General features: G+C 35.5%; 1 protein-coding gene across 1 annotated transcript; it reads right to left on the reverse strand.

The window, feature by feature from the left end:
- Positions 1–1,845: 1,845 nt before the first annotated feature.
- On the reverse strand, positions 1,846–14,228 carry LOC134743267 (proton-coupled folate transporter-like). The gene is made up of 7 exons (XM_063676675.1): positions 13,062–14,228; positions 10,849–11,002; positions 10,197–10,298; positions 9,599–9,736; positions 7,757–7,840; positions 6,818–6,974; positions 1,846–3,831 (listed from the first exon to the last, which is right to left on the reverse strand). The coding sequence occupies exons 1-7, from the start codon at positions 13,866–13,868 to the stop codon at positions 3,675–3,677; spliced, it is 1,599 nt and encodes a 532-aa protein (XP_063532745.1). The 5' UTR covers positions 13,869–14,228; the 3' UTR covers positions 1,846–3,674.
- Between the last annotated feature and the right edge of the window lie 13,715 nt (positions 14,229–27,943).

A 27,943-nucleotide genomic window follows, 5' to 3' on the forward strand; every position in this document is an offset into this window, starting at 1 on the left:
TGTCTTGGGCCCAGTGCATGCCACACTGCAGGCTAGCATGCACTGGGCCCAAGACAGAGCGGCCTGGAGATTAATGATATCGATGGGGAAATATATAGTTGATGAAATATAAGTAATTTGCACTGAATGGTCGTAAAACTTTATTTTTACGAATACAAAAGGATAAAAGAGTGGCAAAGCACGTCACATCTACATATATAGATAGTACGAATATATAACTACTATTTTTATATAAACCAACCCTTTCTTAGACACAGGTCATATTTATTTTATTTGAAATGAATATCTCAGACATCTCAGTTTTGCAATAGAATTAATTCCATTTTGGTACTAATAAAACGAAATAAATTAGATATAGTACTTATTTAGACCTAATATTTAACCACGTGACGTTGGTTTCTAGATGATTCTGACTCATGTTTCTTTAGATTAAATCTTTCACTTAATTTAACAGACCATGAATTGAAAAGTTGGAAAACTAGGAAAGAAAAGCTTACTTTTTAAGGAGGAAGGATTAAAATTGTTTAGCTCAAGTACCTATACTTTAAGCTAAACCGTACTAAGTAATTGTTTTACCGGGCGCTAAGTAATTGTTCTATTGTAAAAGAGCCATTAGCGATAACATTGATCGGTGCAAATATTATTTTCCCTCACTAGCTCGGAAAGTTGTCTTTTAACCTTGAAAACAAGCGGGGAAAAACGCGTTTTATCCACTAGTGGGGGAAGTAATTTGACCTTGGATGGAGCGTGTTTAAGTAGCTTGACAGATAACAAAACGTAAAACGCTCATGATAATTCGTTCGATATTAATTATCATTAAATAAATGGTTTGAGAATCTAATAAAAAATATCAAGTTTAGCTTTATTTAATGATTTTAAGTCATAAACCTTAAAATTCCATAAGAACCGTTTGTTTTTTATAATGATGTTAAATATAATTCTGAACGCACAAGTTGAGTCGATGCAATTTCAAAACGCATCGTTGACATTTCATATGTCAGAAATGTTAACATTCTCAACAAATTTTTAACTTAAAAACTTTTCTCACCGACTCGCGTAAAAATACACAACTTCCAGAGTTTTCTGTTATATCGTAAAAAAAAATTAGTGATTCCAGTGATGGAGATGATCTAATTCCTGTGGATAAAAAATAGATTTAAACTTAGAAAATGTCGGCGTGGGATAGAGACGACTGACGAATATATTAAACAATATTTTCATCTCATACAAAGTTTAAATACATTTTTTTGGTTTACTGATGTTTCGGCGAAAATTACTTGACAAACTTTCAGTTCCCAAACTATTTATCCCATATTTTTAGTTGGGCGAAATTTCATTTCGCAAATTTACATAATCCAACATAACCTATCCCAACCTAGTACGTCATTTTCATTTCGCAAGTATGGGGTTGGGAAATGAAATGGTTGCGAAGTAAGGTTATGCCAACGATTGGTTTGCCAAATGAAACTTTGGCGAAAAGTTGATTGCCAAGTAAAATTTGGCGAAATAAATTTTGCCAAAAAGGAAGTACACCCATTTTTTATAGTAAGTAGATGTAAAAAGAAAGTAAATGTTTCCCGCCAAACATTTTCTATGGAAATATATTTAAAAAGAGTATATGTGATAGGCCTCCTCTTTGTTTCATATTTGTCTATTGCAAAACTTATCATTTTAGTGTTCTATGACTGTACTGTGTATGGACCGGGCCGGGCTGCAATGCTCTTGGCCCAATAACTTTTTGCGATTGGCATTGAAAAAAAATTCAGTATTGTTGATTTGTAATTTATGTAGACTTATTTGAGTTAACACATCATAATTAGTAAGACAAAATAAAACGAAATCCACGAAAAAGGTTTCTCAAACGTTTAATTTATAACTTATGACAATAACATAATAACGCACATTTTGTGTGACAAATTTTGAAAACATGATCATACTCGTAATAGGAACATTTTTGCTTAATTTTAACCACCTCACTTTTGTGAAAACCATTTTGTAATTATTAAAAAACGCAGTAAGTTTTGCTGACAATTTGGGTTCTCTGGCAGAAGTATAGGGTACTAAAAACCCAACAAAATTAATAGTTAATTCGGCCACAAAAGTGAGACGGTTGAAATCCATATTCTAATGATCTATTCAAAACCAAGAAAAAAACTACAAAAATACTTTTGAATACTCTCAATATCAGTCTTCGAAATAATTGAAGCCAATTCTTCTACTTTACATTCAGGTCGAGATTAAAAATGAATTATTTAATAGTTTTGTTTTACAAGGCGGCAAAGTTGTTGTTTAACCTCTTGTGATAATATTGATTTGATACCCGAGCAAGCGAAAGATTGTAAAATTAAACCACGAGCGTAGCGAGTGGTTAGAAAAGTGGAATCTTGAGCGTTGTGAGGGTCAAGGCACGAGGGTTAAACAAAATTTTGCCACCGAGTGAAACACAAAATTTTTTTCACCACACCGATGCTACGCAAGGACAATCATCATTTAAAAATCAAATCTATCAGCCAACATAATGAAACAAATCAAAATGTGCATTTGATTACTTTGCCACACATGTGGATAAAATGCAACTATCTCATCAGTTTTCGGACAATCAAGAGAGCCTTTATCAGCTGGTGTGGTGAAAAAAATATTCTTACATAATACTATTCTCACATTCTTATTCTTACAATACCTAAATAAATATGATTTTTTGCCAAATAGCCAAATTGGCCATATTTTATATCGGCACACATCCATTATTTCTATGGTAACAAAGGTATTTTACGTTACTCGAAGCTTCCTGTACTAATAAAGCCAAAGGGTTAAGCTATTGTTGTTTAAATCACCATGGCTACAGGTAATTGATTAATTGCTTCTCATGTGGCAATGATTTCTTGTTTCAATTCGTTCATAGGTCCCTTAATATTTTAAATATTGGTAAATAGTTTTGACAGCAGACTATAGCAGATGCTATGATTAACAATGGTACAGCATGAAATGTTTTGTACAAATAAATAAATAAATATTATAGGACATTCTTACACAGATTGACTAAGTCCCATGGTAAGCTCAAGAAGGCTGTGTTGTGGGTACTCAGACAACGATATATATAATATACAAAACCATAGAAAACATCCAAGACTCAGGAACAAATATCTGTGCTCATCACACAAATAAATGCCCTTACCGGGATTCGAACCCAGGACCATCGGCTTAACAGGCAGGGTAGTGACCCTAGGCCAGACCAGTCGTGAAAAAACAACAAACAAACAACAACAACAAACAGGCGGGGTGGCCTAGGGGTTCATGGCGTTAGCCGCGATAGCTAAAGACGCCGGTTCGAATCCGGCCTTCACCACTGGAGGGCTTCGTCAGTTTTTCTTTATTATATGACATCTATTACAGTTTATAATAACAAACAAATTCTTATATAATATTGATTTAAACTGAAAACAATATCTTATACTTAATAAAAAAAGTTGATCAAGCACTAAACTGAACATACTGCTACCTATATGCCATATATTAACAGTATCTGCAGTTTTAACGTTCATGTTAACATTTTAACTGTTCTTGACAGTAACATTTGCATCTCTATTAACATGTTTAAAATCAATCTATTCAAACAAAACTGTCCATATTTTGCCCAATCACTTCTTAAAATGTGCGAGTTAAACCCAAAGTAGTTACTTTATAACTTCTGCATTTTCAATTGGTTCTATATTGGGCCTCAAGAAGTCCAGAGGCTCTGTTTTTTTCTCTTCAGCATCTCTTTTCTCTTGTGATTCGAAAGCAATTTTTCTTGCACTCTTAGATTCCATCTTTATCTTGACATAGAACATTCTGAAAATAAAAACTATCAATGTAAGATTTTCCTATAAGCGCCTACGCAAATTACAATGTTAAGAGGAAACGTGACTAAGTTGTTCTCATACTTTAAGTCCCCGGCAAGCTCGGTTCTCCATACAAACATAGTTACGCTCTCATTTTAAAACGAGTAGCTAGTTTGCTCTGAAACTTTGTACTTACAATAGGATAATATGGTATATCTATGTCTGTAATTAGTTTATATAGCTTCAGATACCAAAGGTATAAAAATACAGCGAATTTAAATTTTACTTACAAAAGTTGTTTTTGCTCTATTTCGTTTGTTTTAGATATACCTACCTCATTTCATTGTATGTGCAAAGTTAATTACAATCCAACACGTAGTTTTAAAATGAGGACTAAATTCCGTTTGTATGGGAAGGTGAAATTCGGCCGAGCTTGCCGGGGGCTTAAAGTCTGCTTCGGTCTAAATTTAATAGGACCTCAAAATCGATGCTTTAACATGAATAAAGACCCTGTCTTGCATTTCGGCTTAATACAATACAATAAAACGAATGATTTTTTCTAGGTATGAGTCGAAGTTGATAGTTACGCTTACGAGTTTATTTGTTTTGCTTTGCTCTTGTAACGAATTTTCTATATGGTTGCGTTCGTTATATATGAATCAACACTTAGCTTATTAATATTATAATATAATAATACATTTATAAGTAAGATACTACGGTAAAGGTGTCAAGTAGTCTTCAAACCGATTTCACCATTAGTAAGCCAATTTAGTCAATATTACCTTTTCCGCTGGAGCTATTTTAAGCTGACCTTCTCATTCAAGATACTGCTCCTACTAGCCACTTTTGCTAAAAGTGGCGAAGTTTAAGTGTTGACGATTAAATATAAGTTAAGTATCTAGAGAAAGATAAAATCTGTCACTAGTACAAGGAAAATGTATACAAGTGATTTTAATTCATTAATATATTTTTACAACGTAGGTAACACGGTCATTTTAATTTAAGCACGCTTATGTTCGCGTCAGTTTATTCCCTGATTTTGGATACAATTTGTTACCGATTAAATTTAGATACAAAGCAAATTTTGTTACATTTTTAAATATAAGTTGCGGTACTTTAGAGATTATCATCAATATACATATGGGTAAACTGTAATTACTTTGATTCGTGGGACAATTATTGATCAACTATATACTTCATATACTTGGGTCATCCTCTGAGAATATGTTTGCGGTTGCGTCTAATTGCCACGACGATTTTGTATTGGACGGTATGGGTCGCGGAAATTAGAGCATATTTACCATATATTTTTTTTGAATGACCAACTTAAACTTTAAAAATCGATGATCAAAGTAAGGCTCAAGTCAACGTGCCTACCCAGCGCCTGCCTGCCTGGCGTGCCTGGCGTGTGTACCTAAATTATATATTGCCATAATTTTTTCTTGATCGATTAAAAATTGAGGAGCTCACAAGACAGACATTGACGTACCTAATACCTTTTATATTAGGGTCATTCTCTAAGAATATGACTGCGGTTGCGTCTAATTGCCACGACTCTTTTTATACATTTGGTATGAAAATATATGGGTTTATCGGATACAGCAAACGTGATTTTTTTGCCGTTTTTTGCGTAATGGTACGGAACTCTTCGTGCGAGAGTCCGACTCGCACTTGTTTTATTTATCTAACGTAAAATTGATAATTATAGTGACGTATTGATAATTAATTGAAATTACTTATAGATAATGATTAGACCAAGGTCTTTTACTACCTTGATAACCTTAATTTCATTTCATTAGGTACTTTATGCCCGCATCGCGCACGATATCAATATTTTTATACTTGTCATAAAAGTGGCTAATATTTTTTTTAATTAAAAAAAATTCTTTAACAGCTATTATTTGCTTATATTATCGCGCAAGAATTGCAAAAATATTATTTAATTGTAGTTTTGGTGGAGTAAATTATTAATTAATTATACCAATGAAATCGTTAGGTATTTGTTGTTCAGTTCGCCTTGAAAATTATTTGTGTCTCCTCTAGTTTTGTGAATGAATAATGATAACATTTTTTTACAAGTATGTTCCACTAGCTAGAATTATTTTCTCTAATTTATTTATCAGCCACACGTGTCCACTAGTGAACAAGTGAACATAGCGTTCCCCATCTATCGCTACTAATAGGCCAATTCGAAGGTACACTGATATCCAAATGAGGTCATTAGTTACATGTATTGGCGCAAGCGAGACGCACGATAGCTAAATGACATCATTCTGATATCAGTGTACGTTCGAATTGGCCTGAAAGTGTAATCCTGTGGTCCGTATCTACCGGCTATTCGGCTTCCGACCAACATGTAAATTTTGTATTTTTTAAAAGAGCGACCTTTAAAAAAGCTGTACAATATCGTTAGAGCAATCACTAAAAACGAAAATAACAAGCTTATTAGCATTTTAGAAATAAATAAATAAAGGAAAAAGATGATCCACGTGGAATGGTGGAATGCTCCTACTATAAGTGTGTTGTTCCATTTTCTAATGGAGTCAGTCCATTAGAAAATGGAACAGCACACTTGCAGCAGGACGATAATAGCGGGTATGATGAACGCCGCATTCATGATGAAGACTGATCCTGGGAACACGTTCAAAGTCCGCATGTAGCTCCATGTTGAATACTTACAGAAGACTTCATTAGAAAATGGAACAACACACTTACAGCAGGACGATAACAGCGGGTATGATGAACGCCATACTCGTGATGAAGACTGTTCCTGGGAACACGTTCAGTCCGCATGTAGATCCTCGTGGATTACTCGTACTTACAGAAGACTATTAGAGAATGGAACAAAACACTTACAGCAGCACGATAACAGTGGATATGATGAACGCAGCACTTATGACGAAGACGGTTCCTGGGAACACGTTCAGAGTCCGCATATAGATCCATGTGGAATACATACAGAATACTCCATTAGAAAATGGAAAAAAAACACTTACAGCAGCACAATAACAGCTGGTATAATGAACGCAGCACTCATGATGAAGACGGTTCCTGGGAACACGTTCAGAGTCCGCATGTAGATCCACGTGTAGAGCGGATGGAACACTAGCGCGGCTACTGTCTCCGTGAGGGAGAACAGCGAGTTTACTTTCGCTGGAAGTTAAAATAAGTTTTTAGGACAATAGCAAATTTTAAACAGTAAGTATTTAAGGTCAGCATTGAGTAATGTTATGTTGTTGATATGATACAAAATGCGATATGATGCGCTTGTTGGCGCGAGATGCCCTGCGTGTGTTGTTAAGTTCGTATATGAATAACAAACAAGTTGGGATCTTTAAAGTTCGTACAGGATTCGAGCAAGGAAAAGAGCCGGGAGGTGAGAGTACCCCCCCCCCCCATAATGGGCCCACCTCAGATCAGGAGGACGATGCGTAACAGCATTCCCACACTGACAAAAAAAGGCTTCGAGCAAGGAGTTATTGATTATAATAGAGAGCTTAAGCCTAAGAAACAAATGTGCCCCCTTGTTTGCCAGCCGAACCAGATGGCGCTGTACTACGCCATATGTTCCGTGGTCACTGATTTGTCAAACGTCAACTTTTGAGAACTAAAGTTACCATATAATGAAACTATTAATGAACGGAGCCCTACATGGCCATCTACATCACCTGTCAAATTCGAAGCACGAATTTGTCTTAAATTTTCCACATCTTCCACAATCAATGGATCATTGCCTCAATATGTTTGCATCTTTTGACATCGGTATTAAATCAGATATGCAAAATGTTTAATTTTTGAAACATTTTGCATATCTGATTTAATTTAACAGCAGTAGCGGTAATTGGTGTCTTGATTTTTTTTAATCATACCGATGTACGAGTCAACAGTGAATGATGCAAGCTATAGGAATATGGTATGACCATTTGTATGTATACCTGTCTCATCCTTTTCAACCAATTTTGAAATAATTGACCGCAGCGATGTGAAGGTACTCGCATTAAAAAACTCGACGACAGGAACTGTAACATATAAGCAACGAATTTAAGATTTAAAAGCAATCTCTGGAAGTATAAGCACATTATGCATGCAATTTATAAAGGATTATCAAAATTACACAAAAAAAAATTACAGACAAGGCACGGTTTCAAAACTCCAGAACGGTGTTTTTGAATATGTTGGCAAGGGGCAAAGCCTTAGAAAAATAAATAAAAAGAAAAGTTAGGAGGTGGCGAAAACTGCTTTCGTTTAAAGTGAGGGACAAAAATTATTGTCAAGGGAGTTAGTTATTGCACAATACACATAGGGTGAATTGCAGAAAATATGTACCTTTTAGCGTTTTTAGTGTCCCGTGAAAACACGGAGGATTTAAAAATATATTTTGAGGTTAAGACACATCGGAGTTATGTTAATTTAATAAACATCGTCACATTGAATTTTTAAACAATTTATTTATTTATTTTAACATGTTTACATGACATTACAGTGTAAAACTAATGCGCCTGGAAAGTTAGTTACATTTAAATTACAACTAGTATTATGATACATTTATAAGACCAAAGATAGATATAACTCCGTAATAGATGGATACAAGTCTAAGGAAAAAACGTGCCTCGAAAATCACGAAAATTTGATTCTCTATCAGAAGGCGCCACTAGTTTTGGCCTTCTCTCGTATAGAGGGCGTTGACTGTTTTGTTTGTTATTTATAATTTTAACGCATACCAGTGAAAGAACATGGGTCAAAATCATATAAAAATAATTAATGCAAATAAAAAAATCATTTATCCATATTTAAATACATTTTATCGTATTTTTATAAATAATTATTTTTAGTTTTAAAGTGTGTCGACAGATGGCAGTGAATTTACTGGGGTTACAAAATTTACTATGACAGTACCGCTCTAGTATAAGTTACTCTATGACTACAATATAATCATGTCCCAATGTCCAGCGTATTTCTATCAAGGAAGTTTGTTACGATTTATATTAGTTTCTTAAAAGTTTAATTGTAAATTATTCAGTCCTTATAAGTTCTTCTTTATGCTCAGTACAAATATATTTCCTTTTATTAGGAATTATTATGTCATTTTGGTATTAATACATATTGTCCCAACTTATAGAACTTTCGTCACTAAGGGTTAGTTACGGAGGATTAATCCCAAAGATTGTTTAAAATATTAGTAGAATTACTTCTCATTATTCTGGCAACACAGTGGCACAACTGTCAAAACGTTAAACACAGCGACAGCCTTTTTTTTAACGAAGTGGCTCATGGACACAGAATAAGTAATAATATGTCATCGATGGATGCGTGGTGTCAGTGGTTTAAAAATCTCAGGGTGATTAACGGCGAGTTTCCCTGGTAATAGTTTGATTATCGTACACAGTTTTATTCATAAACGATTGTTTTTACTCTGCTTCCTACAAAATTACAAGGTTTTAAAACAATATATGACACGTTTGACGATAAATATTTTTTGAGGGTATGATTTCTCATATATCCTTCTCAGTTTCGTTATTTTTCGTTACGTAACGACACTGATAAAATATAAGGCTTAGTCCATACAGTTAAACTTTGTGTCCTACCTACCTACTTAATTTAAAACAAAACACGATTAAAGTTGTAAATTTATAATAAATATTGTTGATTGGAATTACAATGTTTCATTAATCATTATTTTCTATTTTTATGAAACCAGGCAAAAGATTTTTTTTGCTTACAAACAAGCCGCCGTCTGCTCGCCTCGCGTATCATAAAAAAAACTTTATTTTACTTACCCAGATACATCTCAATATCTGTAGTCACGAAAGCAATCCAAATGGAGCCGACGAACTTGCTCGTGATGGAGATGGTGCACAGCAACGAGTCTTCGACCTGAAGCTTCCTGCTGAGTACTGTTATTGTGAACATTGCACCTGGGAACAATAAACATTAAATAAATATTATAGGACATTCTTACACAGAATGACTAAGTCCCACGGTAAGCCCAAGGAGGCGTGTGTTATGGGTACTCTAGACGATATATATATTTATATATGCAATGCTGAGTGGAGACCATTTCAGTCTCACGTCTTTATCTTTATCTGTGTTTTGTATACTCCTTCTTTCACATTTTTCTTTAAATGCATCTTGTAATGTAACTAATGATGTGTTGCCTGAATAAACATTATTCTATTCTATTCTATTCTATGTAAATACTTAAATACATAGAAAACACCCATGACTCAGGAACGAATATCTGTGCTCCCCACACTAATAAATGCCCTTACTGGGATTCGAACCCAGAACCATCGGCTTCGCAGGCAGGGTCACTACCCATGCTCATGGCCGCCAACGTGTTAATTCAAGTATTGAAGTGAGTGAGATTATACTAACCAATAGAATGTAATACGATGGAGTAACTGGTAAAGACCCCGTATTTCACCATGTCCCAGTTGAGTTGGTTTCTCAGGTACAGGTAAAATACTGAGTGTTCCGCTGAAAACAAGAAATGTATCATCATTAGTTTCAATAAAACAAATCGAATTTGCCTCCTGTTCCTGCAGGTTTTTGAAGAGTAATGAAGAGTTAACCTGAATTTACATTAAGAGTCCCCGGCAAGCTCGGCCGAATTGCACCTTCCCATACAAACGGAGTTTCGTTCTCATTTAAAAACGACTTGTTGGATTGTAATGAAACTTTGCACATTCAATGACATGAGGTATATCTAGGTCTGTAATTATAGCTCTGTATATATAGCTCCAGCTTATAAAACAAACGAATTAGAGCAAAAACAACTTTTGTAAGTAAAATTTGAATTCGCTGTATTTTTATACATTTGGTATCTGAAGCTATATAAACTAATTATAGACATAGATATACCTTATCCTATTGTAAGTACAAAGTTTCAGAGCAAACTAGCTAGTCGTTTTAAAATGCGAGCGTTACTACGTTTTTATGGAGAACCGAGCTTGTCGGGGACCCTTAAGCTACTTGTTTGTGCCTTATTTGCTCAGCCTATGATTTTTTTTTTAATGATTTTACTTACACATGCTAGGTCCGTAAAGTATGAATACGCAGAACAAAGTGAGTAGTACTTTCGTTCTTCCGTTGCCTTCGCGTTGCCGATAGGCCACAACCACTGTGTCAGAAACATGCGTTACATCGAAGAAGGACACGTTTTCTTGCTTTTCTCGTTCAATCTGTTGGAAATAAAAAAATGGAGTTTAAAACGAGTTATGTGTAGATTTTTACGCGGCACCTATATTCAACTAACTTTTACCAAGTACTCGTCAATTTAACGATAGTGATTTATTGCATATACTTGTAAGACACAGTAACTTTATACATTTAGTTCTGATTTTTTGCAGACCTGTTTATGATGTTGGCCCAAAGAATAGGTAATCCAAGTTTGAGACCTCGAGCGCCGAACGCAACTTTGTCAAAAATCGAAAAAACCGCGACAATTTTTTTTTAGATTTGGCCGATTATAACCCTAAAGGATTAGTTTTTGATAGTATCTTCTCAAGACGTTTTTAAAGTAGACTAAATTTTCTACAATACTTGACTAGAATTGTCTCTGTAGATTTAATAGATTCCGGGATAAAGCCTTTCAAAATGTATAATTTTTTGAACTTGAATTTCTTTCTACTCTTAGCAACTAGGGCAAGTTTTATATATTTTAATTTTTATTTAACATTAATCGAATAATTTGATATATCCCGTGGTATTTCAGACATTTTGTTTTAATTATGACTAAAACTCGACTAATTATTAACGTATTTTTTCCGAATACGTTATGAATCAAAAGGCGCCAATAATATGAATTAATAATTATAGTTAGAAATAATACACAAAATAGGGAATATTACGCGAAACTCTTCGTAGGGGGCGCCGCTACCACAATCTAAGGGTCTATCGCGAAACAAGAAAATCGAAATTGTGTTATCTAACATCTCTGTCACTCTTGCATATTCGAGCGATAAAGAGGCACATAGCGAAGTTTCGTATTCGCGTTTCCCGGTAGGTCCTTTGTAAACAAACCGGCTTGATGCATCAATGTCATATTTTATTATCTCTGAAAACTTGTCAAAGACTGTTAAAGGCACAGTATGTATAAGTTACTCTATGGTTTACTAAAGAGGCTAGTGCGCCACTCTGGTGGCAGAACATTGCAGTAATACTCCCTATTATCAATCTAATGTCATTAAACTCATTAAACAACATAAATGCACAGTCATTGGCGTAACAGACAAATATGTAATAGCTATCTAAAGTAAATACTCGTCTATGACAATTGTTTATTTCCTCAAATTTGATTTGTAACTGCTAAGTTTACTCCTACAGTCAAACCAAGAAAAGTATGCAAAGATTTTGATAGCACAAGCAGTGCAGGTGTTATTTTAAACGTCAAACTTTTATGAAATTGTGACGTATAAATATCACCGGCACTGCGTGTGCTGTCAAAATCTCTGCAGACTTTTCTTGGTCTAACTCTAACTAGGAAGGTATAGTCCATAAATGGTGCTTAAAATACATTAAACAAAAAAAAAACGTGCCTTTAATATTCGCTAATAACTGATATGTTTCACGCGGTGCCAGTCTGGAACTAAAGGTATAAAATAATATATCGATAACCTTCTCCTTTTTAAGAATTCGGTTAAAAACAACGCGACTCAGATGTTCAGGTAAGTAATTAAATAGTTCCAAAGTTATTAAATCTTTTGCCATGGCGATATAACCTAGTCATTAACGCATAGGACAAATGTCCATGTGTAAAATATATAGAATATTAATCCCCAAGAAAAACACAGTCACCTTATCAAATCATTTCTATTGGTGTTTTAAGGAAACAATAAAAATCAATCACTTATACTTATATTTAGTGTCCTCTAGACGTCATTATCGTACGTATAGGTTATTGATGTTAATGTAATTTAATTACTGTTAATACCTTCAATTGTTTTTAAGATAACAACACTACTAACCCCTTTTTAAATTCCGACAATCTCATTATGCGCCTGTATTGTGTTTAGGTACTTAAACAACATAAGACCAACGAGTGGCTATTGAACCTGAAAGTAGGTAGTAGTAATAGCTAGTGGGTAAAAAACTGCCTATTTAATTTACTCCCTAGTATAATAAAACTTTGTGGGTTCCCACCAGGAAAGTCCTTCCTATCTCTTATAAAATCTTTGTAAACTTATTTTGGGTTAGTCTGTAGATAATGAATGTAGGTACGGTATATACAACATCACTTACCACAGGAAGGCCTTTGTCTCGTAACCACTCTTCCGGCTCTTTTAAGCAAAAACATCCGTATGCAAGAATTACAATGAACGCCACCAAAGTCACACTGAAAATACCGTAGTATCCCATATTCTTCAATAGATATCCACTTATACCGATCCCAAGAGGGAGACCAGCTGTCATACAGAAGTTAACAAGACCCACTCGAAAAGTCCTCGTTTCCACTGAAGTGATATCACTGATATAACTGAATACGCCAAGAAACATAGTCACCCAACTGCCGGTAAATGCTGGGAATATAGTCTCCATCAAAACAGTAATTTCAACCGGGATTTCGTAGAAGAAGTATACATTGATCAGGTTGCTGATAGACGTCAGTATTTCTCCGAGAATGGGAAGCAATATACATATTTTCCGTTTTCCTGTTCTGTCACTCCACGCTCCTAAAAATATTATGATCATACACGGAATCGCTGTTTGCACCAGTCCTCTCCAAATGTCGATAGACGAGATCAGTTTCTGAACTTCTTGTTCGTAAAATGTGTAGTTATTGCTGGTTTTCTTTACCAAAGCGTCACAGATTTCGTCACCGAACCCTTTATTGACTCTGCAAGCTTTGTCTAAATTAAAATTTCCCATTGCAAACCTGGAGATCACGCTTGGTATAATAAGTCCTGCTAGCATAGGTTCAACGGTTATGTTGTCTTTGATATATGCAAGCTTTTCTTGGAATGTTTTGTCTTTGAACTGTTCATTTTGTGGCTCGCGTAATGGATCATCTTCTAATTTTTCTGTAGATTTATTCTTTTCTTCCGCCATCGTGTTTCGCCAACTGCTTATTATCTATCACTACTCTTTTGAGTGTTGCATTGTGTGCTGGCACATTATTGACTGATTAGCTAGTTCGATATCAATTACCTCAAAGTCGGAGATAATTATAGTTCTCCCTTTGATAGCAAGATTTGTTTTACAAATAATCGTACGCTACTTACTAATGATAATTATGAACGCTTTATTGATAATGTTGTTACCCTTTGTATTTAACAATACATTGCAGCCTTTTGTGTCATTAGATAATGAATGCACGTGTTTAGTATTTGCCAAGTAGTGAAGTGTTGTTTGTTTTGTTATTATAATGTTCGCTTTCCTTGTTGAATTAAATACATGTCAATATTATATAATTATCTGAAACAAACAAATAAAGCCAAATTAATAACGCTAATCTAATCGCACACAAATTCTATACAAGTAACTTGTTTACAAAATTCACGTTGTTCTTAATTAAAATTTCAATAGGTAATTAGGCTAAAAATAAGCGATTAAATGTATTTTTGTTATCAGGAACTGGAAACTGCTGCCTAATTAGTGATGGCATGGTACCTACAAGGAAACAAGATCTGTTGTTCCCGTGACATCACGTAACCAATACTTCTTGTTTCTTGTCAAGTCCTATTCGAATTGTATGTTTTCGACGTGTTTATTTAAAGATACTGACTCTTGTTGATGGTAAAATGTTGCCAGTGTTAAAGAACGGATGTTAAATTACTTATTTTAAAGGATTTGAGGCTTACGTCTCATTAATGGTGCCAACTCGTTACTCGTAATAGGGGTGTTTATTTAGGTACTAACACAATAAAGTGAGAGTTAAAATTCGATGCTGCCTCCTCTTTACTCTAGCTATTTAGGAAGAAAATAAAATGATGGTTAGTTAGACTGTTTTGTGACATATATTTTTTTGTTAGAAATTATATTTACGTTTACTTTATTATAATAAAAAGTTTCTCAACCGTGTAACTGCGCATGTCAGTTGCAACTGTATTCCTGACCGTTGCTGTCTCATTACATATCATTAAACTGTGCATCCAACTAAAACGTTCGTATCATGACGAGGACGTACCTGAACTGTAGTTGCAGTTGGTTTGGTAACAAAGCGCAAGTCAGCCGAACGGTCAGAGGGCCTACCGCGAACCACGTTCGACGTGTTGCCTCTGTCGCACTTGTAAATTCGTAAGTAAGTGTGACACGGAGGCAACACGTTGAACGTGGTTCGCAGTAGGCCCTCAGGAACGGAATTTGACCGATGTGTCTTTTAGTGACCAATCCAACTGTTTTTAACAGCGGGAAATTGTATATTGGGTAATATGGGTGCTATTACCCTATTCCGGGTCCATGCTGTTACAATTAAAATGATTATAACACCTATATATACCATGGATTGCAGTAAATAAATAAAATGAAATGAAATATCGAAAGCTGCGGGCGGGGTAGGTATGGAGAAAGGATAACAGTCAGTGATACGCGTTAGATAAGTGTATGTCATGTGGACCGTTTTTGGAACATAAAACTTCGTCTATTCTGTCGCTGCTCTACTCAAAATGTCATTTGAAAATTTCATTCCATTCCAATCACATATAATATTATACTCTTTTTATTCATATTCAATGGCAATGTCATTCTCACTGATTGCCATGCCTGCAATACCTACGCGATAGTTGGTCCAATTGTCGTAAAGCAGTCAAATATAATCTAGTCCTTTGTGTGGGACCTTTTGTATGCGCAACTAACTCGTTTTACTATTATAGGTAGGTCTCGGTCAATAGAACATCTCACGTGGCAGCTATTCTAGAAATCTATCTGTATGTCTTATGAATATGGTTAGTGTGAGTTAGACATTCGGATGGCAGCTACTCCCATGACTGCTGCGGTATTGACGTGGGTGGTCACTGTAAATTTCTAAGATAAAATGAGTGACAGATTGAACGTTCTAATCACGGCAGTAATGCGGCGACGAAGAACTATTTAAAGTGTAGGTTATTTCAGCGTGACGTCACTTTTTCTGTTTGATAATGTATAGATTCTGTAGTGGCTAATCGTTTTGATAGTTCGAAAAAAGAAACTAATTTAAATAGTCAGTCAAATACCCTATTGTTATAATAATGGGTTTATTTGGATATAATCGTAATATAATTTTTCAAAAAAAAATTGCCATTTTTTTCTGTTAGAATCTTCGTTGTTCTAAGTAAAAATTATACTTATAAAAAAATCCAAATAAAAAAGATGTGGACAACTTGACCTAAATATCAGTCTAATTTTCAAAAAACTAATAATCGGATGGAACTGCATTTTTTTTTAAATGACATGAATTATGTATTTAAAATATGCCTTTGTGTCGTATGGAATGATGCTTGGTGCTTGGTGCAGCAAGGTAAAAGTACAAAATTTATGAAAACTCTCTGTAAACAATAGCATTGTATTGACAAGTGTTGCCTCTGAATTGATATTTAATTTATCTGTATAAACTTTAATTTTTTTATGACTATAATTTATTATTGTGTAAATTATCTACACCAGTAAATGACAATGTACTTATGATTACCTACTTGATACCTATAATCTTTCGCTGGATGCACGTCTCTACATAATGCATTTATTACGCTTTTGCGTCTGCATCTATTATTGGCAAAGGTCATAAATAAATTAAAGTAGGGTAGGACGGGGACAATTGAAACACGTCATGATTGGAACAAGTAAAACTTCTTGAAAATTACAATACCTATGCATGTGACGCAATACTCAGGCTATGCGGTCAGTCATTCTTAAATCCTGGACCAATAGCGCTCGAGCGCGCGAGCAACGCAGTAGTCTTGAGGAGCCGTTCAAAAATTTCGCGGTATAAAGTAAAGGACCTAGTGCTCGCTTACTTTTAATTATGTATCATGTGATGCATATGAGTCGCTTTTCGGTGAATGAACACAGCGTGAGGACTAATCTAAAAAAAAAACGTTTAGTTTCCCTTCTGAGTTGATAGGACAGATGTCAGTCACTTTTATAAAGTATGTCTACGCCAATTCTTGGGATTAGTTGCCAAAAGTTACAATATACAACATAGCCTGTCAAAAATCTGAAGCGCGACCAAAATCGGAAAGTTGTCTAGTGTGATTGGAAGTAATGACTTCAGAATTAATTTGTGCGCGTATTTTTTTTTCTAGCAGTATTTTCCAAGATATTTAACCATCCACCGTATCTCATAAATGCAATACGAGCGACAGCGTGCCTGCTCGACGCTAATACCGACCGCCATACATTTGTTTAAAAAAAAAATCATTTTCAACACATTCCTTTTAGTATGGCATCTATTAAAGGAATGTGTTTATTTGTTTGTTTATTTTTTTAACTATTATACTTGACATTTTTTTTATGGAGTAAATAACAAAAAAACTTTTTTTTTTTCATTATATTTTCTATACATTTTGGCGCAACCGTGCCTGTGACAACACAGGCCTTACGATTTTTGTATGTGTCGTTTTTACTCGTAATGCGCGTGCGCGTGCACGCAACAAATTTCTGGGGCACAATATTATGTCTAGTTAAATAGGAATATTTGAATCTTACGTGTAATTGAATCGATTGACATGTTTCAAAAAAATCATGCATGTAGCTAATTTTAAATTAAGGACGATCAAATAAATCTATAGCTTGAAACTCCACCTGTGCAGTCGATCTCAAAGTAACTGAAATACTTAATGTAATACAAAATAAGTATATACCTACCTACGTATATATTATACGGAGCAGCATTCGAGTCTTATAAATTTGTTCATGATTTGACATCGTTAATTTGTTATGCATCTCGCGCCCACTTAATATAAGTGGCCGCTGATTGCAAAAATAACACTCTTTGTGCTGTCATTTAGACGGTATTTATCACTAATAGCGAAAACCGCATACTTCCGTCTGTAGCATAAAAACAACTTCTAAAATACTATGTTATTAAGTTTTTTTCGCCATTTCATATCCTGTTTTTGCAGAATTTACATGTGTGACAAATTATTATAATCAAGAGAAATGAATAGCGGTCATAGAAAAATACCAATTGTTATTACTTATCAGTGTAATTTTGACCACTTTTAAACTAAATGCACCATATAAATAAATATTATAGGACATTCTTACACAGATTGACTAAGTCCCACGGTAAGCCCAAGGAGGCTTGTGATATGGGTACTGAGACAACGATATGTAATATATAAATACTTAAATACATTGAAAACACCCATGACTCAGGAACAAATAAAAGCTTAACGCGGTCACTTTTACAACAATTCTGCCATAAGAGATTGGCATCCTTTCTATACCATCCATTTCAGCTGTAAATAATAGTTCCTAGTCTCTCCGGTGGCGCTAGTTAGGCTCTGGGACATGAGTATAACATGAACCATGTAAGGCAACAAATAACCCGACCAAATTACGTAGGTTGTTTTTGGTAGTATTTCGGTGTATGGTGGCGCCGCCTAATTACTGTTTTTTGATGGACACTTTTCATACATAGAGATTTGGCTCGTTTATATAGTCTCCATGATGTGCGGTATATACTTATTTTGTATTACATTAAGTATTTCAGTTACTTTGAGATCGACTGCACCGGTGGAGTTTCAAGCTATAGATTTATTTGTTTGGTCTTGAATTAAAATTAGCTACATGCATTTTTTTTAGAAGCATGTCCAATATTCATTTACCCGTACGATTCAAATGTTCGTAATAAACTTGCTATACATAATAATAATAATGTGCCCCAGAAACTTCCAGATTGCGAAAATAAATGGGGCACGCGCACCACAAGTAAAAACGACACATACAAAAACCGTACGGCCGATGAATTCAGGTGTTTTGAGTTGATTCGGGGGTCTAATCATGGCAAGTGCCTACCGATAAAAAACTTAAATGTGCAGTGAATTTTCCAGCCCGTTTTGGGCCAGGTCTGAGCCTCAGCAGTGGGAAGAGTATTATACCGTTATTATATTGTCAAATTATACCTATACTTTTTAAATATATTGCTTCTTTCGCGTATACGGGACAAATGTCAGACATTTGAGAGTGACGGCACCCGCCAGGACGTAGACTATTGAGGCTGAATGGAATTTAAAATGTAGATACAGTTAGCATCAAATGTAACGGATCAGACTACGCGGCAAAAGTATCTACCATACTCTAAAGCGAGGTTTAGACTAGCAAGAACTTGCATGCAAGGTAAACTGCATTCAAAAGTTTGATCAGGTATCGCAATGTAATGAGAATTGTATGCAAGTTCTTGCTAGTCTAAACCTCGCTTAATAAATGAACAAAAAGACAATTAAATTGTGACAAATATTTCTGAACGCAAACTGTAGAAATATTGTCTCTATTTGGAAGAGTGCTCCAGGGTGGCAGATAGTTTGGGCGCGTTGTTTTATCCGCGGCCATTGATGCTGCACTCAGCATCACTTAGCCCACCACTTTCAACCTATTACCTTAATAAGCTATTGGATGAAAGTGGTGGGTTATTGGATGAAAACTTAGGTACCTATTATTTGTTATTAAAACGTTACCTTCTAACATAAAGCACTTGTTTCAAGAGGTTTATCGTCCTTATTACAACAACCACAACCACTTGTCTGGTCGTTATCACTCACAGTGCAGGTGCCTGTTTTGTAGAGTCTCTACATAATGTCTGAATACACATTCAATCGATAAACTACTTGACCGTGCGTTGGGCAATTTCCTATCTTGCACCGGCAAGATAGGGTCTTGTAGGCGACGGATCCCAACTAACATTAGGCGCTAAATGTAAGGGTTAAAAAAGATCTACATAAGCGTTTGTTTACTCCAGATGACTCCAGAGGTTCTATTGATGTTCTAAAAATAGGAGTTATAGCCGGCTATAACTCCGTAATACCAATTTTTATCACCTTAGGTTGCAAAACGGCGCAACAATAATAATAATAAAATAAAATGAAATAATAATAAAATAAAATAAAATAAAATGTAATGGCGGATAAATAATAGCAAATAATTATTTTAGTTCACTAATGGCCGGCGTTATCTGCGGATTTATGATTGTGAAATTAATTACACTGTCAATGACTATACATATGTATTACCATTGTATTACTAACAAAATTTTAAAGGGCCTCTGATCCTGAGCATATTTATCTAAATATAATATTTTTTTATTTGTGGTTCACCGCATTTTATTTCCGAAAAATTACACAATATACCTGAAGTCCGGTTTTAAATATAGAATAGAATTTTATTCGTAAGCACAAACAAACGAGACATTACATAATATAGAATAAAACACAGAATAAGATTAAAGTGCCACGAAATGGCCTCATATCAGCATGTTGCTGGTGGCTTCCAGCGCAGATCTTCCGATGAGACCATCAAGTGAGAAGAATCACGGAAGGTAACAGACAAGAAAAAAAAAACAAAAATAACATACAATTGTAGCTGCTGCGCACATCTCCGCGCAGGATTGTCTGCGCGGTTTTAAAAAAGTCTGCGCGCCTTGTCAATCTTTTCTTAGAATAATAAAACTGAATATCAACGAATTTTCATATTTTATTTACGGGCCCTAAACAATGAACAAATAGTTAAATAATAAAAAGTTACACAGCAAGAAGATACAACATAACGACTAAATTAAATTAGGATTTTCTATATAAAACAAGCAGCGTACTCATAGCATTGTACCGGTCCGGTCCAACCATACCTTGGCTGAACATTACAGCATATGCAACTAGCGCCAACGGCAGCTACACGAACTAAAATGCGATGACAGACCAACTAACATTAGGTCAATATTGAGTAAAAGTATCGATTTTTATGGAGCGATGATTCTTTATTTCAAAACAGCAAATGACATCTAAAACAAGAAAAACTTAAAGAGAGTTTGGTTAATGGTGGAGTTGTGGGCTATGGCGGCCCCGTTCGTCAAAGCCATTTGAGGAGCGAAGACTCAGTCGACGGATTTGACGAGAGGGGTGAATGTTGCGTGACGTTTCTCACAGGCGCTACTGTATTTTCGTGTTTTCTCCTCTTCTAGGGATTATAAAACGAAAGCTACCGGGCGTACGATATACGAGGGAGCATTGTCGCCTATAGGCTTAGGTTGTAAGTAACTTGATTGGGCTGCGCAAGGCTCCAGGGGAGTACCTGCGGTTAAAAGCTCACAGGACTTGGGTGCCTGACCAACTGGCACCCAAAATGCTCACGGCCTGCAGGCCGCCCGCCGAGGCGCACGCTGTCGAATGCTGATAGCGACCCTGCGGCACTCCATCTACGGCGGAGTCGGCACTCGTTGGTGGTTTTAGACGGTAGTCCTCCACTGGTTAATCCATCATCCCCCCTGGTTCTCCCGGACCAGGTGGCATGCGTAAACGCATTTCCCCAACGTAAAAAAAGGTTGTAAGTAATAAGTAAGACTCTAATAACAGTATAAGATGTACTAAGGTATTGAATAACGCTCGTCTGCCACTACATTATCTATAATAGTGACTCATAACTTCTCTTTTCGACTGTAAGTGATACAAGAGAGTTAAGTATGGATTTAATGGATAGTAACCTCCGTTTCGAAAATCACGTAGCTGAAACATTCCGGTACTGTATATACCGTCTAAAGGTTTTATACAACGTTCGTGAATTTCTGAGTCTATGCGTGTCTATGTGTATCTGCGAGTGAGACTATGCGAAGGCCTTATTCTATCGAAATTAAATTACTGTATTATTGTATATGGGCCTTGCCTCTTGGCACGCTCGCAGCGCTGCATTCAGAGGGTCCTAAATGTATGTGCCAGGTTCTGTTACAATATTCCCCCGCGGACTCATGTCACTCCATTTATAAATAACGGTAACTGTCTCAAAATGCTACCACGTCAGGAACTAATGTTGGCATGCTTACTGTTTGATTTAATAAACACTCAGACTCCAAGCTATCTATACAAAAAACTGGTTTGGTCAACAAACAGAAGTCAAATTGTATGTTGCCTTTTCTTTTTTGTCTCTTGTTAACTTTCTTTTTGTCTCTTGTTATTGTTTGTGTCACAAAAGCATGTAAGTTGTATGTTGCCTTTTCTTTTTTTGTCTCTTGTTAACTTTCCTTTTGTCTCTTGTTATTGTTTGTGTCACAAAAGCATGTAAGTTGTACCTATATGTTGCCTTTTCTTTTTTTGTCTCTTGTTAACTTTCTTTTTGTCTCTTGTTATTGTTTGTGTCACAAAAGCATGTAAGTTGTGGTTGAATAAAGGTTTATCTATCTATCTATCTAAGTAGCTATTGCTATACACGGAAACATGGAGCCGTGAAAGACTTTTTATCGCCTATTTAGAACCTTAAATGAAAATTGCAGCTGCTTATTACTCATAATAGATGTTAAGGTTGTACAATTCACTTTGAGCTATAACAATAGCTGCTTAAAATGCATTATGGGATTTGGGTAAAGTTGTAGCCGTTGATAAAATAATAAAATGAGGAACGTTCGCCGCCTATGACTGCCACGATTATGACGTTCAATCCGTCACTCATTTTTAGGGTTCCGTACCCAAAGGATAAAAACGGGACCCTATTATTAAGACTCCGCTGTCCGTCTGTCCGTCCGTCTGTCCGTCTGTCACCAGGCTGTATCTCATGAACCGTGATAGCTAGACAGTTGAAATTTTCACAGATAATGTATTTCTGTTGCCGCTATAACAACAAACAGTCAAAACAGAATAATATAAATATTTAAATGGGGCTCCCATACAACAAACGTGATTTTTTTGCTGTTTTTTTTTTCGTAATGGTACGGAACCCTTCGTGCGCGAGTCCGACTCGCACTTGGCCGGTTTTTAGTATTACAGTAGGTAAGCCAATACAAAAATAGGTGCAACTAATGATGACTGGCAATATTTAGGTGCTTACTAATTTTGTGTGTGATAAGGATTAATTATGGCCATTAGATAAAATAAATATCCCAGAAGTAAGGAAAAAATAATTCCTTAATTCGGACTAAGTAAGTTTAAAACCTCTTCGGTTATAAACAAGCGTACGGTTCACGTGATTAAAGTCTATTAACACTTTTCAAGAGCAAAATATGATTATCAACAAAAACAATTTTTGGGAATACGGTTCGACTCGACGCCGTAGCGAACGAACCGCTAGAGTATCTTTCTGTAACACTAATATGGGAGTGAAAATATTTAGTATACTAGATATATATATTGATTATAGCATTACATACGAAACAGAATATAACAATCCATTAGGATTAATTTTTAACAAGCAGAAACGTCTGCGATCGATGCTATTAAGCTTAGAATAAATTTAAAAGTGGAAATATTACTGCCTTGGGTGAGACTTGAACTCACGGCCTCTGGATCGATACTCCAGCGCTCTGCCAACTGAGCAACCAGCTCAGTTGGCAGAGCGCTGGAGTATCATCGTGTGGTGGAATAGCATCGATCGCAGACGTTTCTGCTTGTTAAAAATTAATTTAGAATGGGTAGCACATCGTAACTGGTGAATTTCCAATATGACTTGGAATTCCGGTGGCCGTTTAAGAAGTGTAACACTCTTACGGTAGATGTCGCTAGGGTCCCCTAGACCCATATAGTGGGAAGATTTGCTGACTATGGATGAGGTCTTGGTGCTCAGTTGGCAGAGCGCTGGAGTATCGATCCAGAGGCCGTGAGTTCAAGTCTCACCCAAGGCAGTAATTTTTTCCACTTTTAAATTTATTCTAAGCTTAATCCATTAGGATGTCCTAAACCCGACCCACTTAAAACGACCATAAACTTTGTGCAAAAAATGCCCTATAAACTGACTTCCGGATGAAAAGTTTGTAGGATTCTTGCAAATATCATCTTAAAATATCGAATAAGAATAAAATAGATAAAAAAAACAGGTAATATAATTTAATGTTTTGCGAAACCGTCTCTTTACTGGGCTACTAGCTACTTTATTTATTTTATTTATTTAAACTTTATTGCACAAGCAAAGAAGAATGTACAAATGGCGAACTTAATGCCAAAAGGCATTCTCTACCAGTCAACCATTAGGTCAAACAGAGACATAAATGTTGGTGCAGGATAGATACATAAATTATAACGAGAAATAGAACCAAAAAAAAAGTCAAATATTATGTATATATATATATAAACATAATAAACTAAACTAACAAAATTATGATTAAATACTAATACTTATATGATATACAAAAGATAAACTAATACATATTAGTATATACAAGATGGAGAACATTATTTAAATTCTTCTGACAGAAGATGCTTGCGGAGTAGACGCTTAAAAACAGGCTTGCTTGGGGCTTGTCGAATCGAGAGAGGGAGGGAATTCCAGAGACGGATTGCTTCAACGGCGAAAGAGTTGGACATAAAACCAGTACGGTGAGAAGGGATGGAGAGTTTGAGTGAGCGGGAGGAACGCAGTTCACAGCCTGGACGGGGGGCGACAAAAGTGAATTTACATTTAAGATATCCTGGTGTAGAAGGCTCGTATGCCATTATTAATGAGACGGTCAAGTTTATTGAGGTATTCCTGCGAGATATTAGTCATGCATACGTTCGCATAGTCAATGACTGGCAAAACTAGAGCCTGCACTAGTAGTTTTTTGGTACCTACAAATTCTTAAATTTGTAGAGATTACGCAGCGTCCAACAGACTTTCCGACTAACTTCTGAGATTTGGTAATTCCAGGTAAGGCTTGGCTACTTTCATGAAGAGTGTGACATAAAACAGTAGAAATTAAATAAAATGGAACTTACAAAAAATCCATACTAAATTGTTGCCATGTTTAAGCATTTTACGTCAAAAATGTGACAGTTACGTAGGAAGTGGCGCCCTCAATAATTTTCAACAATTTCTTGCCGGACTACACCAAACCTTTCAAAATCGGAGCATTTACGCCTGGTATAGACTTTTGCTTGCTGAGAATCCCATCTTTGTACAGCTAGTTTATTTCTCCCCTAGTGCGGTAAAAAAAGATTACTTACATTTTTACATTTCCAATATTACTTTTTTCTTATGACACTAAAATTGCGTACGTTGCAGTAAGCCGTATCGACGTCGACTGGTGGTTGTGTAACGCTTGATGTTCAAACAGGTTTGATGCGGACATTGCGGACATAGTAGAAATAGAAAAGTAGGTCTTCAAATAAAAAATACAAGTTCGAAATTCGAACTTCGAATGCGATGCGACTTAGTTATAGAAATTCATTTCATTTCATTTATTAAGCATATATAAGCATTACAGTGTTATACCAAAGCGTTTACATACTCGTGCTAGTCACATCAAATAACATTAAACAAATGTGAAATGGTTAATTTTTAGGGTTCCGTTTTATACGGAACAAAAAACAGACGCCCTTAAAGGATGACTTTGTCGGCCATCTGTCCGTCTGCGAAGATCCTTTTTCTCAGGAACGCGTGGTTATCAAGCTGAAATTTTAATTCGGAGTATTTACTCGGGTCTGATACCCTTTGCAACAGTAGAAAAATTAGACGTAAAGATAAGGTCATTTGCTGCGTTTATGGCGCAGTCCCCATTTCCAATGCCACTTTATTCTGCTATTAAATAAGGTGAAATAGGGGGGAAGTTTAGAGTTTATAATTGCTCCTGTGCACATTTATACACGCGCTTAACTTAGTAAATCTTTAAATCTCTCTAGATTTGTCTCACATGGAACCTTTACTGTGCGCTTCCTTAAAGTATTCAATTTATAGATGCATACAAAATTTTATTTGGAGAGTAACTACTTTTTTGTTTGTACTGTGGTCATGCTAACTGTTGCTTTGGATTAAAAGTAGTAACTGATGATGCCTACGATTGCAGATCCGTGAGAGAGCTAATCTATTAGAAAAAATATCAAGTTACATTTTTAGCGACACGCGACTTATACGCTTTTATTTTTAGGTTAGAATTTAAATAATATGTTTTTTCTGAAAATATAGTACCTATGTTGTCAGAATTACTTAAAATAGGTACATCGCAAGTAACTCATTGAATCCGTTTTTGGAATATAATAAGCAAACAACTTCGCATTCTCGATCTTTATAATATATGTGATACCGCCCCGTCGGAAGACGTAACGATTATTTTCAAAAGTGTGTTTATATTAGTTACATGAACAATATTTGCGGTTGGTTTGTTATAATAGTTAATGTGACTGCTACATAATGCCTAATGTCCAGTTAAGGTGCAGCGGGACCATTTCGACTAGTAAGTTATAAAGTACAACTTTGGCTACCGAAAACAACTATCTATAATCAAAAATATTTTAGTTAGTTTTGTAGTTTATTGTTTAATTCCATTTTTTTTATACACTGTAATGTCATGTAAATGTGTTTTCTATAATAAATAGATATATTATATATATTACATAGTCAGTACTTTTACTGATTATTAATTGGCTTTCCATTATGCGTGATCTTCACGTATTCCGGTTTTCCTTGTCCTGCCACAACCTTGTCCTAATTGATAGTAACCCAAGAAAATTAAAGAAATCTGCGGAAATAATTCGTGGTTTTGAAAATTGGTATAGTTGTACCTTGTGGTGTCCAGATGAACATACTAAAAGTCCTCGGGGGTGGGGGGTGTAGGGGGGGGGGGGGGTGAAGGTATATTTTTTCAGATTTTTGCTCGTATCTCGAATATCTGTACGAATAGCATTATAATCACTTCGAACAAAACTTTCTACATAAAATTTTATACAAATTAGGTTATATTTATTTTTACTCTACGATCAATACTTTAGGAGCTACAGGCTGTTTAAGTTGACAAAGAGATGAAAAATAGACGACATAAGAAAACGTCGTTTCTTCGTAGTTGTTCATCATAACTGAAATTTTTAGTATAGAATAAGCAAATTGAGTCACCTGCTGATAAAAAATAAAAATAAACCGGCCAAGAGCATGTCGGGTCATGCTCAGTGTATGGTTTCGTACTTCCGTAGTTACCCGCCCGGCAAAATATACTTTTTGCAAAAACTCAAAAATGGCTTAACCGATCATGTTTGCTGTAGTTTTCCTTGAAAGTCTTTAATAAGCTTTACTTTCAAGATTTTTTTCATATTTTTTGGACCCATGGTTCAAAAGTTAGACCATGGTCGAGAAGTGGGGATGTTTTTTTCTTTTTCGCTTCAACCCTATAGTGTGGGGTGTCATTGGATAGGTCTTTTAAAATAAATATGAGTCTTTAAAACATTTTTTTGATAAACGTGATATTTCCGGAAAAAATCGCTATGAAAGAAAAAATAATGTTTGTGAGTCCCCCTCTAACTTTTGAACTACGAGTCCAAAAAATATGGAAAAAATCGTGAAAGTAGAGCTTTGTAAAGAATTTCATGAAAGACCAATCCCAAGCCAATCTGATCGGTTAAGCCGTTTTTGAGTTTTTGCAAAAAGTATAATTTGACGGATGGGTAACTACGGAACTACACTGAGCATGGCCCGACATGATGTTGGCCGTTTATTTTCATAATTGGTCAGCAGGTGACTAAGCTTGCTTATTGTAAACTAAACATTTGAGTTATGATGAACAACTACGAAAAAACGACGTTTTCTTAAATCGTCTATTTTTTATCTCTTTATTAATTTAAACAACCTGTACCTCGTAAAGTATTAATCGTAGAGTAAAAATGAATATGACCTAATTTGTCGAAAATTTTATGTAGAATCTTTTGTCCGAAGTAATTATAATGCTTTTCGTACAGATATTCGAGATATGAGCAAAAATCTGAAAAACATTACACTTTTTGGGCAGTCGTGTAAAAAAGGTACCTTCAACCCCCCCCCCCCCCACACCCTTAGCTAACCCCCCACCCCCGAGGACTTTTAGTATATTCATCTGTACACCACAAGGTATAACTGTACCAATTTTCAAAACTACACGAATTATTTCCGCAGATCGCCCATTTTCGGCTTAATTTGACGTAGCGTGCTTTTGTCGTATAAAGGTACTGGAATGGATGTCATTGTATTTGGAGTAGCATTCTTCTCATCATATATTAGCAATATTATATTATTACAAACCTTAATTAGAATAACATTCGTCGCATAAGTAGCAGCAGCATAGCTAAAGAAGTTCG

This window comes from Cydia strobilella, chromosome 7, assembly GCF_947568885.1.
Source record: "Cydia strobilella chromosome 7, ilCydStro3.1, whole genome shotgun sequence".
NCBI classification, from domain to species: Eukaryota; Metazoa; Arthropoda; class Insecta; order Lepidoptera; family Tortricidae; genus Cydia; species Cydia strobilella.

Bases quoted from the DNA above. Each gene is read 5' to 3' on its own strand.
- LOC134743267 (XM_063676675.1), bottom strand. From the start codon at position 13,868: ATGGCGGAAGAAAAGAATAAATCTACAGAAAAATTAGAAGATGATCCA. The intron at 11,003-13,061 runs GTAAGTGATGTT...TATTTCCAACAG, and splicing joins GAGACAAAGGCCTTCCTGTG to ATTGAACGAGAAAAGCAAGA. The intron at 6,975-7,756 runs GTATACATACAA...TTTAACTTCCAG, and splicing joins GGTTGAAAAGGATGAGACAG to CGAAAGTAAACTCGCTGTTC.